Source organism: Emydura macquarii, unplaced genomic scaffold (assembly GCF_026122565.2).
Source record: "Emydura macquarii macquarii isolate MOO-44397 ecotype Brisbane River unplaced genomic scaffold, CSIRO-AGI_Emac_v2 contig_221, whole genome shotgun sequence".
In the NCBI taxonomy this organism is placed as follows: Eukaryota; Metazoa; Chordata; order Testudines; family Chelidae; genus Emydura; species Emydura macquarii.
Genome location: NW_027130358.1, coordinates 1 through 14429, shown reverse-complemented (window position 1 = coordinate 14429; position 14429 = coordinate 1). Strand labels below are relative to the sequence as shown.

Sequence of the window (14429 nt, the reverse complement as noted above, 5' to 3'; positions counted from 1 at the left end):
GCTCCCCAAAACACACTGCCCCTCCCACCACACCCAGCCAACCTCTCCAGAACTGCAGCGCTAGCTCCCCTACCCCTAATTGCCACCAGCCTGCGATCAAGTCTTAAATGACGGGTGGTCCAATGTCACACTGGACATCTGGGATGGAGGCCATTAATAAAACCCCAAATTTGCACATTGTTGGCTCAGCTTTCAACACCAAGTCATGCTGCTTCTTCCCTTCAATTTTATTTTCCATTTCCTTTAATTGGAAAACAAATGAGTGTCTTTGAAGGGACTCTTTAATTGATTACTGAACATGCTGGGCTGTGCATGTAGGGTAGTTAATTCAGTGGTATTTGTGGTACAGTACAGTTCATAAAGGAATCCAAGAATTTCAACGATTCCTCGTTTCACACAGGAATTGTGTGTGAGTTTTTTATGACGTGTCTTTTTAGAGAGACTTGTGTGCCCGTCCCCCGCACCTCCCCCCCCTGGACTATTATACTCGCTGCCCATGAAGATGGGTGAGGTAATTTATTGGACTGACTTCTGTTGGTGAGAGAGGCAAGCTTTCCCAAAAGCCCCCTCTTTTAAAAGTGACCTGGCCAGCCTCCCTGTTCCAGCACCCCGCTTAGCTGAGTTGCTCCAGCATCATCACAGCAGCAGGAGGAGTCCCACAGCTGGGCCAGGTATAGGAGCCACTAGCCACCAGTCCAAAAGGCAGAGGCATGCAAATGCCATAGGCGATTACTGATTAAGTGGCACTGGCACAAAGTCCAAAGGAGACAAAAGTGAACTAGTCTCAGTGTTTCCTGTTAAAGTTTATTTTCTACTTACGCCCAGGTAGGCAATGATGCTACGTTTAGCAATCACTGAAGCAGCAACAAGTGCTCACAGCTCCCTGTTTGGAAATAAATCTATTACTTCTTAGAATCAGAATCACCGAAGATGAGGGTTGGAAGGGACCTCAGGAGGTATCTAGTCCAACACCCTGCTCAGAGGAGGACCAACCCTGACTAAACCATCCTGGCCCAGGGCTATAGATACAGATATGATCTTCTTACATCATGCATTTATTCTCCTAAGTCTCTCCCACTATTCCCACACACATTCTCTTTCTCACTGAGAAATGTTTTGTTTTGCCACTGGCTGGCAGTGGCCCAGCTGAGGGATTCCTCCTGCTGCTGTGCCTGGCGGCCACGCAGGGACCACTGTTGTTATGTTTGGATCGTTGGAAGTTACTTGCACTCAGAGAGAAACCAGCAAACAGATACACAGAGAGATGTAAACACACAGACAGGGTTTCTTGTACTACTCTAAGACCAGGCAGAACTGGCTGAGCTATCCCATAATACTCTGGCTTTGTGGCTATGGCAACAAGCTAGGCTCTAGAGGTGTTAGTCTGTATACAGCAAAAATAACGAGAGTTCTGCAGCACTTTAAAGACTATCAAATTTAATTTCAGCAGGCATAAGCTTTTGTGGGCTTCAACTTCATCGTGGGCGGCAGAGGAGGCCGTATCTGCTTCTCAGCTTCCCGGGCTCCTCAGTAACTCCCTGGGAAGGAGTCCACGCAGGGAACTGGGAAGCTGAAGAGGAGATACCGCCATGGGGAGCCCGCGTAGAGCATGAAAACGTTTGCCCTCCCAGCAGGGAAAGAGCAGGGCCACCACAGGCCCCATGCCTTCAGCATCACGGGAGTAAAACTAACGCTGCCAACACCACAGCGCCGACCACCACCACCAAGATTGGATTCGTAAATCCATTCTTCTGAGAGCCACCGTGGTCTCTGAGGCTACTGTCATAGGCTGTCATCTGCCTGTTGTAGTGACTCTGATAGCGCACTCCGTAGGTCTCCAGGAAGGTCTCGGCCTCCTGAGACAGCTCTGCCATTAGCTCTAGCAGCAGGGTCTCCTCTGGCTCCATCATCTCCATCCGGCAGCGCTTCAGCAGAGACTTGTGCAGCTCCCTGAACTGCTCCTCCATTTCACTTGGTGTCACCTTCAGACACTCGATCATGTGGTGGGACAGGACGTCCTGCATTGAGCGGGAGAGGAGGGGGAGAGAAGGGGGCCCAAGGCTGTTAGAAGGAACAGGTTGGCAACCCCGGCTCACCAATGTCCCCTCTGGCTACAGCACAGCAACTTCCCCTCACCCCCATGACTGAGATCAGGGCCCCCCATTCTGCCAGAGCTGGAGTCTCCCATCTCTGCAGCCACCCTGGGAGTGCGAGAGATGAACAATGAACTCCCATCTCCTGCCCAAAGCCAGGAGCCCATGGAGCTGTTGGGGATGGTTCCCTGGGGTTCCCCAGGCTGGGGGCACAGCCTCCCCCATGAACTCACCTTCTTCCCCACAAAGGCAGCGTGGTCTGTGCGGGCTCTGTCCATGGCTCTCTGGTTGATGGCGTGACTCTGATAGCGCCTTCCATAGGTCTTCAGGAAGGTCTCAGCCTCCTGAGTCAGCTCCGCCATTAGCTCTGCCAGTAGGGTCTCCTTCTCTGGCCCCTTCATCTTCTCCCGGCACCGCTCCAGCAGCAACCTGCACTGCTCCACGAACTGCTTCACCACTGCTCTCGGTGCCACCCTCAGACACTCGATTCTGCATTTGGACAGGGCGTCCTGCGTTTAGCGGGAGAGGAGGGGAAGAAAAGGGGGGCCAAAGGCTGTTAGACGGGGTGGATTGGCAAACTTGGCTCACCAATGTCTCTTCTGACAACAGCACAGCAACTTCCCCTCACCCCACTGACCGAGATCAGGGCCACCTGTTGTGCCAGGGTTTGAATCTCCCATTTCTGCAGCCACCCTGGGAGCCAGAGAGATGAACGATGAAATCCCAGCTCCTCTCCCAAAGCCAGGAGCATGTGGGGCTGGCCGGGACGGCTCCTGGGGTTCCCCTGGCTGGGGGCACAGCCTCCCCATTAACTCACCTTCTCCCTCAGAAAGGCAGTGTGGTCTGTGCGGGCTCTGTGCATGGCTCTCTGGTTGATGGCGTGACACTGATAGCGCCTTCCATACGTCTCCAGGAAGGTCTCAGCCTCCTGAGTCAGCTCTGCCTCTAGCTCTGCCACCAGGGTCTCCTTCTCCGGCTCTTTCATTTCCTCCCGGCACCGCTCCAGCAGAAACATGCGCTGCTTCACGAACTGCTCCCCCACAACGTTCGGTGTCACCCTCAGACAGTCGATCCTGCACTGGGACAGGCCGTCCTACATTGAGCAGGAGAGGAGGGGGTGAGAAGGCGGCCCAAGGCTGTTAGAAGGGGTGGGTTGTGTAACCTATAGGGCTAGCCTGCTTACTTGCACATATATACATTTCCTCATAGATTTAAGCATATGTTTTATTATAATAGAGTCATAGATTCATATTAACGTATTATAGCTGTAATGCAAGAGGCCTGCAGGCCACATCCTGTATGAAAGCCAATGCAGTTTGCATACATTTGTTTGGGACCTTTGGCCCAGATAATTAATGATGTGTTAAAGGATAAGGTGCATGTATGGTCATAACCTTCACCCTAGATAAGTCAGGAGGCAACAAAACAGGGGGGGCTACTCAGGTTATGCCCCAAATAAACTTCACAATCACACCACAAAATCCCTAGCAATAATCCATAATAACAAAGGGAAGATGAGTGAACCATCTGGAAAGAAGACATGCGTCAATAAAACACACGAACCTGCCAGCCTATACAATAAGTGTACGCTAATAATTTGGGGGTGAAGAAGCCAAGTTTGGACGTAGAAGGAGGACCCATATTATTCAAGGTATAAAAGGGGAAAACCAAGTTACTTGGGTGCGATCGTCAGCTAATCCTTCTTTGAGCTTCTTCTTCTTTTAGACTTCTTTTGGTGTTTGCTAGGATCTTTTATTCTTAGTTCATACTTAATATTATCCATAGTCTTAATCTTATAGCTCTTACCTCTCTAGCACTGCCTAGCTCTCCCCCTTCCACTCAAGAATTGAGGTACTGAACATCTCTCTTGACCGGGTTATCAGGGGAGGGTGTGAGTATATTAATCCAAAGTATACGATATACATGTGTATATTATATGTGCATTAAAACAGGACGGTAATTCTAACCATTATCCATTCAATTAGTCATTTGTCTGTCATTCTATGCCATTCAATAAAAGCCTGTAAATTATGCATATTCGGTTATCAGTGTGAACACTCCTGTCGTTCACCCCGGGGTCCTTGTAAAGCTCTTTGTAGCCTGATTTCGGGACTAGAACCTCATTATCTTCTGATCAGATCCATTGACGAGCCTATAATCCCATTCAATTACAAAATGCTGAAAATCAGGCAAGTCAGCAACCCTGCCTCAGCAATGGCCCGTCACGCTTCAGCACAGCAATTTCCCCTCACTCCACTGACCGAGATCAGGGCCCCCATTGTGCCGGGCTTGGAGTCTCCCATTTTTGCTGCTACCCAGGAGCCGGAGATATGAACTCCCATCTCCTGCCCCTAAGCTACGAGCCCATGGGGCTGGCCAGGATGGTTCCCTGGAGTTCCCCTGGCTTCAGGCACAGCTTCTCCCAGACTCACTTTCTCCCTCAGAAAGGCAGCGTGGTCTGTGCAGGCTCTGTCCATGGCTCTCTGGTTGATGGTGTGATGCTGATAGCGCCTTCCATAGGTCTCCAGGAAGGGCTCAGCTTCCCGAGACAGTTGTGCCTCTAGCTCTGCCAACAGGGTCTCCTTCTCCGGCTCCATCATTTCCTCCTGGCACCGCTCCAGCAGCAACCTGCGCTGCTCCGCACACTGCTCTGCCATTGTGCTTGGTGCCACCCTCAGACAATCGATCCTTTCCTGGGACAGGGTGTCCTGCATTGAGCGGGAGAGAAGGGGGAGAGAAGGGAGCCCAAGGCTATTAGAAGGGGCGGGTTGGCAACCCCGGCTCACCAATAGACCCTCGGCTAAAGCACAGCCACTTCCCCTCACCGCCCTCACTGAGATCAGGGCCCCCATTGTGCAGTGGCTGGAGTCTCTCATCTCTGCAGCCACCCTGGGAGCCAGAGAGATGAACTCCCATCTCCTGCCCCAAAGCCAGGAGCCCATGGGGCTGGCTGGGATAGTTCCCTGGGATTCCCCTGGCTTCAGGCACAGCCCAGCCCCGCCCTCAGACTCACTTTCTTGCTCAGAAAGGCAGCGTGGTCTCTGCGGGCTCTGTCCATGGCTCTCTGGTTGATGGTGTGACTCTGATAGCGCCTTCCATAGGTCTCCAGGAAGGTCTCAGCCTCCTGAGACAGCTCTGCCTCTAGCTCTGCCACCAGGGTCTCCTTCTCCTGCTCCATCATTTCCTCCTGGCACCGCTCCAGCAGAAAATTGCGCTGCTTCACGAACTGCTTCCCCACGATGCTCGGTGTCACCCTCAGACAGTCAATCCTGCGCTGGGACAGGCTGTCCTGCGTTGAGCAGGAGAGGAGAGAGAGAGAAGGGGGCCCAAGGCTGTTAGAAGGGGCGGGTTGTGTAACCTATAGGGCTAGCCTGCTTACTTGCACATATACACATTTCCTCATAGATTTAAGCATATGTTTTAGTGTAAAAGAGTCATAGAGTCATATTAACGTATTATAGCTGTAATGCAAGAGCCCTGCAGGCCACATCCTGCATGAAAGCTAATGCAGTTTGCATACATATGTTTGGGACCTTTGGCCCAGATAAGTAATGATGTGTTAATGGATAAGATGCATATATCGTCATAACCTTCACCCTAGATAAGTCAGGAGGCAACAAAACAAGTGGGGGCTACCCAGTTTATGTCCCAAATAAACTTCACAAGCACACCACAAAATCCCTAGCAATAGCCCGTAATAACAAAGGGAAGATGAGCGAACCATCTGGAAAGAAGACATGCGTCAATAAAACACACGAACCTGCCAGCCTATACAATAAGTGTACGCTAATAATTTGGGGGGTGAAGAAGCCAAGTTTGGATGTAGAAGGAGGACCCATATAACCATCTTATTCAACATATAAAAGGGGAAAACCATGTTACTTGGGTGCGATCGTCAGCTAATCCTTCTTTGAGCTTCTTCTTCTTTTAGACTTCTTTTGGTGTTTGCTAGGATCTTTTATTCCTAGTTCATACTTAGTATTATCCATAGTCTTAATTTTATAGCTCTTAGCTCTCTAGCACTGCCTAGTTCTCCCCCTTCCACTCAAGAATTGAGGTACTGAACATCTCTCTTGACCGGGTTGTCAGGGGAGGGTGTGAGTATATTTATCCAAAGTATATGATATATATGTGTATATTATATGTGCATTAGAACAGGACGGTAATTCTAACCATTATCCATTCGATTAGTCATTTGTCTATCATTCTATGCCATTCAATAAAAGCCTGTAAATTATGCATATTCGGTTATCAGTGTGAACATTCCTGTCGTGCACCCCAAGGATCCTTGTAAAGCTCTTTGTAGCCTGATTTCAGGACTAGAACCTCATTATCTTCTGATCAGATCCATTGACGAGCCAATAATCCCATTCAATTATAAAACGCTGAATATCAGGCAACAGTCAGCAACCCTGCCTCAAGAATGGCCAGTCAGGCTTCAGCACAGCAATTTCCCCTCACTCCACTGACTGAGATCAGGGTGCCCCTTGTGCTGGAGTTGGGGTCTCCCATCTCTGCAGCCACCGTGGGAGCCAGAGATATGAACTCCCATCTTCTTCCCCAAAGCCAGGAGCCCATAGGGCTGGCCGGGATGGTGCCCTGGGGTTCCCTGCCTGCAGGCACAGCCTCTTGCACAGACTCACCTTCTCCCTTAGAAAGGCAGCGTGGTCCATGCGGGCTCTGTCCATGGCTCTCTGGTTGTGGAAGGTGATGGCCATCTGCGCAGGGAGGACAAGACTGGGGTGAGCTGCCGTTTATGGGACCTTGTCTCCACCCAGGGGCCATATCTTCAACTGCAGCAGCCTCACGTAACAGAACGACACCGTTATCTGATTTGGAAGCGACTTGGGGCTTCTAGTGCTGCTGGTCACCAGTTTGATCCTCATGGCAGCCCAGCCTCAGCTCCCTTCCCTGCCCCGACCTGCACTTTGCAATTGTGGCTCTGTCCGGTAGCTGAGAACTGTGGAAACCCCTGCACCAGCCAAGTTAGGCCTGAGGCTGACGCCCGACAGCACATCAGTGATACCGGATCCTGCAGGTCTGGTGGTATTTGGGGGCTGTTATCGATCTCGGGAAGGCAGATTGTTTGGGTGCAAATCTCAGCTCTGGTGTGGGGTGGGGGAAAGGTACTGTTCTGGGCTGGGTTAAACCTTGCTATGAAGCAGGAATGACTCCAGAATAGTCTCTGCTGTGGTGCTATTCTGCAGCGGCTATTGCTGAGTATTTATTCTGGAATATCTAGGCTGGTCTATTCCCCTGTGTAGATATGCCCTCCCCCCACCAATTCTCCTTTAGAAGAGGGCCTGGGTAGCACCTGTCCCAGCTGATCTGTGTCTGACACCCAAGCCTGTATCAGGTTTACAACGGCGCCATGGTGCTGGGCTCACACTCAGAAGGGGCCAGCGCCCGGACTGTGGTCCCACCCCACACCCGTGCTCCACCGTGAGACCCTGCCCCCGCTTGGCCCCTTCTCAGTGAGGCCCTGCCCACAGTTTTTCCTCTCTGCCCCCTCCCCCGCTCAACCCCTGCTTGCTCCTCTCCACCCCTCCCCTCTGTGGGAGCGGTGGGCGGGGCCTTAGGGGGAGAGGCTGAGTGGGGATGGAGCATGGCAGGGACTTGGGAAGAAGGGGCAGAGAAGGGGTGAGGGCTCAGGGCAGAGCTTGGGCAGAGTGGGAGGCCCACAAAAGTTTAATCCAGCCATGGTCCCAGCCTGGGGCTCCAGCATCTACACTGCATTAGGCGGGTCTGGGTGCAACCACCCATATCCCAGACTCCCAACTTCCCTCCCCAGCTATGGCTGCCCTGTCCCATTGTTGGTGGTGCAGCCTGGGAAAACTGGACTGTCCTCCTAATTTCACTGTCCAGAGGAGAAAGGAAGATGACCCGTGGGATTGTGGGATACTTTCAGTGGCCTCCCAGAGGATGAGTCCAGCAGGGCTGTGTCTACACTTGAAAGCAACAGGGCTTGAACCCTGGCTCCCAGCTTGACTCTGGTTCAGACCCTCCAGCGCTGTAGGGCCCTGGGACCTGAGTCCCTGATTCCATTGTCTTCTGAGTCTAGGCTCATGGGAACTGCTCTCCCACCAGAGTGCCTGACCCACAGAGAAGAAAGGGGCATGTGAGGAATGTGAATTACAGTTCCCAGGAGCCACCTTGGTGACACTGCCAAATGGAAACATTTGTGGGGGTTGGAGGAAACTCAATGGTTTCTGCAGAAAAACAAAAAAATCCCCAAAATGGCTCTCATTTTCACATCGATACCCACATGATTGATTCATGTTAGGGGTCTCACTGACTGGAGACATGTCCTTAGGCTCGGTGACCCGTCCTGAACCAGTCACCCTCTAGTCTAGTTAAATTCTCCTACCCCAGAGTCCAAAAACCTGAGATTTTAGCAGATCCTTTCCCAGCTGCTTTCAGCAGGATGGACCCAGCTCCCAACACCACCGCAGCCCTGGCATGGAGAGGAGAGGGGAGACACCCACGGTCAGGCCAGAGGCAAAGACAGTACCTGACAGGGAGAGGAGAAGCCAAAGCGACATTTCTTCATCACATCAGATAAATTCTGCAAAGAAACCAAAACAAACCATCACATCACAGACTCCACATTGCTTAAAAAGGCTGGGAACAGTGCTGAGATGCAGCCCCCTCTGGAGGTGGGGCAAGCTGGGAACAGTCAGACATTGATACCTGCTTGCACTGCTACAGACTGGGGACTGACTGGCAAGCAGCAAGAAAGGACCTGGGGGTCACAGTGGACAAGAAGCTGGAGATGAGTCAGCAGTGTGCCCTGGTTGCCAAGAAGGCTAATAGCATATTGGGCTGCATTAGTAGGAGCATTGCCAGAAGATGGAGGGAAGTGATTATTCCCCTCTATTCGGCACTGGTGAGGCCACATTTCTAGTATTCTGACCAGATTTGGGCCCCCCACTACAGAAAGGATGTAGACAAGTTCTGCAGGAAAGGACCAGGGGGTTACAGTGGACAAGAAGTTGGATACGAGTCAACAAATGGAGACACTCCAGCAGAGGACTACAAAAATGATTAGGGGGCTGGAGCACAAGACTTATGAGGAGAGGCTGAGGGAACTAGGCTTGTTTAGTCTGCAAAAGAGAAGAGTGAGGGGGGGATTTGATAGCATCCTTCAACTACCTGAAGGGGGTTTCCAGGGAGGATGGAGTTACGCTGTTCTCAATGGTAGTAGATGACAGAACAAGGAGCAATGGTCTCAAGTTGCAGGGGGAGAGGTCTAGGTTGGATACTAGGAAAATGTTTTTCACTAGGCGGATGGTGAAGCACTGGAATGGGTTACCTAGGGAGGTGGTGGAATCTCCATCCTTAGAGGTTTTTAAAGCCTGATTTGACAAAGCCCTGGCTTGGATGGTTTAGTTGGGGTTGGTCCTGCTTTGACCAGGGGGTGGGACTAGAGGACCTCCTAGGTTCCCTTACAACCCTAATCTTACAGGATTCGATGATGGTGCATAGGTAGAAGGGTCATCATTGACTGCCAGGTGAGAGCATCCCCATCCCAATCCCCGCAGCACACCTGTCCTGTCCCCACCTTTATCTTGGCAGCGAGCTGTGTCCCGGTGAGCGGCTCCCCATGCTGGTCCGTCTGGACGTGTTGCCCAACCAAGCCCACCAGGGCGGTGACGTAGCCCCTCAGACTCCCCTGGAAATCCTCATCCATGTCTGCAAAGGGGAGAGAGGATGGACGATGGTGGGGAATGTAGGGCCTGTCTGATCCCCTTTCTCTCCACCTTCCACGCGTGGGCAGGAGCAGCGACCCAGTCGCATTGACCTGCACATGGCAAGGAGGTCAGAGCCGCTCTGTCGGGTCCGTTACCTCTCAGCCTTCCCTCGCTGCCATTCATGATCCCTTTGCCAGGGAAGGGCATCAGGTAACAGCGGGTGCTGCTTCTCTTCAACTCTTCCAGGGCCTTGGGGTGTTTGCAAGGGGACATCGCCGCCAGCATCTGCCGGAGCCAGAGGAAATCATTACATTGACACACGATACACAGTGTTAGCGTTAGCCAGAGCTGCTGGGCAGTAGGAGAGGGTCTGGAGGAGCCCTGCCTGGTTTGTGGCAGACGTTGGGAAGGGTGCAGTGAACGAGGCAGGGGATGGCAGGAAAAGAAAGGAGTGGCTCCCAGTCCCAGTCTCCACTTCTCCAGCTCCCAGCCTCTCCACACTCCTTGTCCCAGCCTGCTCCTTTCCCTCCCCCTGGCCTGGATTTTCGCCTCTCCACACTGCAATGAAGCCACTTCCTCCTCCACACTGCCTGGGCTCATTGTAAACACGGGGTGAAGGTGCCCCTGCTCTCAGTTCTGGCACCTAGCCTAGGCAGGAATTACAGGGAGACTCCAGCATTGCTTCTGCAGCCCCGGACAGACTCTTTGGAGACTGCAGCAGGTAAACTCTAGCACAGAGTTCTCAACCCCTTTGAACTTCAAACACAACTGTGACCACCCTACTTGAAAAAATTGTGACTCCCCCCCGTCTTATCCTTGGGCCTGAGCCACTCTGGGCTGAAGCATGTACCTTAGCCTTGCGGCGTTCCCTGTGGCAAGGGGGCCCTGGGCAATTTTCCTGCTTGCCACCCAGTAACACTGGCTCTGCACTTGTGAACCCTGAACCCATCCTGCAGCCCCCCTGGTGGTCACATCCTCCCAGATTGAGAGACACTGACCTAGCAAGTCTCTCTTGAGTATTACTTGGCTTGGCTTGTTACTTGGCCAAATGTAGGGGGATTGTCTTGGGAACAGCCCAGGGCATATGTCTGACACATGGGCCACCCCCAGAGAAATGTCAAGTGCCTGCTCCGAAGCAAGGGGGTGATAGAGATGTTTTAAAAAAGGAACATCTGAATTTTTCTTTCAATATTGCCCAACCAGGTGTTTTTCTTTAGCCTGATTCTCAGAAACAGCTGGATGGATCACTCGATGATTGCCTGGTCTGTTCATCCCCTCTGAAGCACCTGGTGTGACACACTGCACCAGCATGTACACCCTTGTGGTGTGATTGTGTATCATTCTTGTTCATCCTATTAGTGTAATTGTGAGCCAGAGAGATGTGTAAGCAAACCAGATCTGAATCCATTTTTTTACTAATATTTGCCAATTCTATATTGATATTTGCTAATTGCCCTGTGTGATTTTTAATGTAATATTAGAAATGATTATCTGTTGTTTAATGAATTTCTTTATTCCTTGGTATAAGTGAACTGCATTTTGTTAGGTTACTTCATTCTGCTGTTTTTCTGAACCTTGTATTAGTTGCTCTTTGGGTATGAGTGAGGAATGTGTGTGGGGTTTAAATAGATAAGGAGAGACGCCAGCACAAACCATTCGGACAACAAAGAGGGGAATAAAGACATCAGCTGCAACTATCACCCTGACCCTGAAGGCCGAAGAATGCAGATAACAACACTAAAGCACGGGAGAATCCATCCTGAGAATGGAACAAAATGTGAAATAAGAAAAGGAGAGGGTACGCTTGCCACTGACTGGTGCCTGGCTACCATACAGAGTCTGAAGGCAGCAGGACACAGCAAGACCCATAGACTTACATGAGAGTCAGTGACTATAAAAATGGGTTGAGAACATGGAAACTTTGGGTTCGTTCTGCGATTATCATCAAGGACCATCAGATTGCGCACCGACAGAAGCCCGGCTCCCACCTCGTGCTCAGCCTATCTGGCTAGTAGGCTGGCTTGAGCAACGCATAATAAGGACTGGTAATTATACTATATCAGCCTCCACAACTCTTGGGTGTGTGAATGTGAATGTGTGAATGCAATAGACTTTTAAGAATTTTTTTGTATTTACAATAAACGCGGCTTATTGCCTTGTCCCCTGAACAGATCCCGCTGATCATTTCTTTTACAAGTATAACATAATGGTGTATTGTCTAATGCAAAGTATGTCACATAAGATGTTTTTGGAATCCTCATGGTGTACTGAACCTTATTGTTATAGTAGTATGTTTTTTGCAATATCATATGTATGGCTATGAAGCTCTGCTATGTAATATTCCCAAATACGTGCCTCATGGCTTGAAGCAGATTCAGGCAAAACCCTCCAAAAGCAGAGAGGTAGCTCACGCCTCACGAAGGCATGCGTAAAACAACCCAGTTCTGCCAGGAACAATGGACTAGCCTAAGCACCGATAAAGGATACTCATCTGACTCAAATGGAGGAATCCGTAGGACATTGTCTGGCACCTGACCCCAGAGGGTGGTGAAGGAACATGCTAAAAGAAGAGATGTTTTGCAATCTCTCTCTCTTCCTCCTCCATCCACAAACACGACCAAAGAGCTGAAATGCTGACCTGGGGAGAGCCTGGCTGCAGGCGGACCAGCCAGCCAGTGGTGAGAGTCATCTAAGACTGAAAGGTTGCTGAAAGTGTTAAGCCTAGTTTAAAATGCGTTTGGCTTCTTTTTCATCTTGTAAAATCTGATCTACTTAAAATCTTTCTGTACTTAATACATTTGTTTGTTTTATCTAAAGCAGTGTGTGTGGTTTGAAGTGTGTTAAGAATTCCATTTGAAGTGACAAGGCTGATGCATATCAATTTCTTTGGTAAATTGACAAACATCTGACCTTGCAGGGTGCAGTGTGCAGCATGTACATTGTAAGATGGCAATTCCTAGGGTTGCTTCTGGGACTGGGAGGTTTCGCTAGGGTTATTCTAATCCCGAGTGGCTGGCTAGAAGCACTCACTCACTTATTGGGGAACAACTTGCTTGCTGGGGGCTGTGCCTGGACTGCCCAGGAGTGGGGGGTTCACACAACGGAGCAGAGTGAGACAGGCTCCAAGAGTGAGGGTTTGGGGTGACACAGCAATACACCAGTCCAGATTGCAGAGGGGAACGTCACACCTGGCATTGACCACTGTCAGCAGACAGGATAATGGGCTGGGTGGACCATTGGTCTGACTCAGTTTGGCAGTTCTCATGTTCTTATGGAGAAATACAGAAAGAATTCAGCCTGAGGCAAAGAACAAGCATGGAAAATTTCAGCCCAAACAGTTAAAGTTTGGCAAAGCAACTAAAAAGGGGTCTTATAATGGGATTTGTCAGGCAACTTTTATCCAGTGTGGTGCAACCAGCCCCCTAAAGGGGAAAGGCCCCGTAACCCAGTCCCCACCCCCATGAGCCCCAGAGTCACCTGTCTGATGTCTCTCAGATACTCCTTCCCACCCTGGTCTCCAAGGATCCGGGAGCTGCTCCAATCCCGCACCAGCAGGTCTAGGTGCTGCAGGGGAGACAGGAGGGGAAAGAGGGTCACTGGGGTGTGGGAGGAAGCTGGGATGTACAGAAGGACAATGTCTGGAGGGAAAGCCTCAACCCTTGGGGAATGGGGCAGGGGATGCCTGGGGCAGGAGCAGGCTGTGGGGAGGGGGAGAGGTCTTCAGCATATGCACAACGTGCCCAGCCATTTGATAGCATCGTCGTCACCAAGGTGGAGACCTGACAGCCTGCCGTCGACGTAAGTCAGCAGGCCCTCGTCAAGGCTGTACACCGTAGTCTGACGATGACCACAGCTGGCTCGCAGGTTGTTAGAGCCACCCCATCTGAAGCGACCAGCCGCATAATTGCCCTGACCTGTTCGAAACCAGCTCAGGTGCCTTGGCAGGTCCAAACCTGGTGGGCCGATGCTGGGGTCGGTGACGACTGAGGGATTTGCTGAGCGCTCGTTGTGTCAAGAGATTCCACCCACATGCCCCACGGTGCCATAAAATGACCCTAAAGGGTGTCCAGAAGACAGGTGAGCTGGCAGCTGGTGGACGAGAGCTGCATAGAAAGGCAGGTCGCCGTTTTCATGGCTCGTAGCCAGCAGCATGACGGAGGTACCCTCACAGTGAAGACGGGGCAATGCTGCGTTACTATGTATTGGCAGCGGAGTTGCACGGAAAGTCCCTATAATGATGCGCATAGGGGAGGGGTGCTGGGGGGATACGTGGGGCAGGGCGGGTGATGAGGGGTGACGCCATCTCACCTGAATAGGCTCCAATCCGTAGGCCTCTCCCACCACTTCAGCCACATGCAGAAACATCTGCAGAGCAAAGAGAAGGGTGGGGGTGAGTCTGGGGCTCCACAGGCATTTACCATGGGGAGGAGGGGACCCTGCCCGTGAAAAGAAAGGGGTCTGACTGCCCCATCCCCCCATCTGAGCCGCTCCCTCCACCCATCGCAGAGAGTGAGGCCCGGCGAGCATGAAAGAAAACTGGAGATGGACAGAGATGCTTTCACAGGCCGCAGAGAAGCAGGCTGCACCCGGTCAAGGGGTGCGGGGAGGGGCTGGGGGCCACAGAGAGATCTAGTGCACACCCCTC

At 51.4% G+C, this 14429-nt stretch overlaps 1 protein-coding gene across 1 annotated transcript; it reads right to left on the bottom strand.

Annotated features, from left to right (window-relative positions):
• Positions 1-1673: 1673 nt before the first annotated feature.
• On the bottom strand, positions 1674-14230 carry LOC137153222 (apical junction molecule-like). Its single transcript, XM_067548361.1, has 11 exons — positions 14093-14230; positions 13262-13348; positions 9940-10069; positions 9655-9785; positions 8605-8658; positions 6737-6811; positions 5107-5382; positions 4526-4801; positions 2911-3186; positions 2327-2602; positions 1674-2018 (listed from the first exon to the last, which is right to left on the bottom strand). Exons 1-11 carry the CDS (start codon positions 14147-14149, stop codon positions 1674-1676), a joined length of 1983 nt encoding a protein of 660 aa, XP_067404462.1. The 5' UTR covers positions 14150-14230.
• Between the last annotated feature and the right edge of the window lie 199 nt (positions 14231-14429).

What these genes read in the sequence shown, in the direction of transcription:
- LOC137153222 (XM_067548361.1), bottom strand. Translation starts at nt 14,149, where the DNA reads ATGTTTCTGCATGTGGCTGAAGTGGTGGGAGAGGCCTACGGATTGGAG. An exon ending in AGCTCGCTGCCAAGATAAAG is followed by an intron (nt 8,659 to 9,654) that starts GTGGGGACAGGA and finishes GTTTCTTTGCAG; the next exon opens with AATTTATCTGATGTGATGAA. An exon ending in CTGCCTTTCTGAGCAAGAAA is followed by an intron (nt 4,802 to 5,106) that starts GTGAGTCTGAGG and finishes CGCTCAATGCAG; the next exon opens with GACACCCTGTCCCAGGAAAG.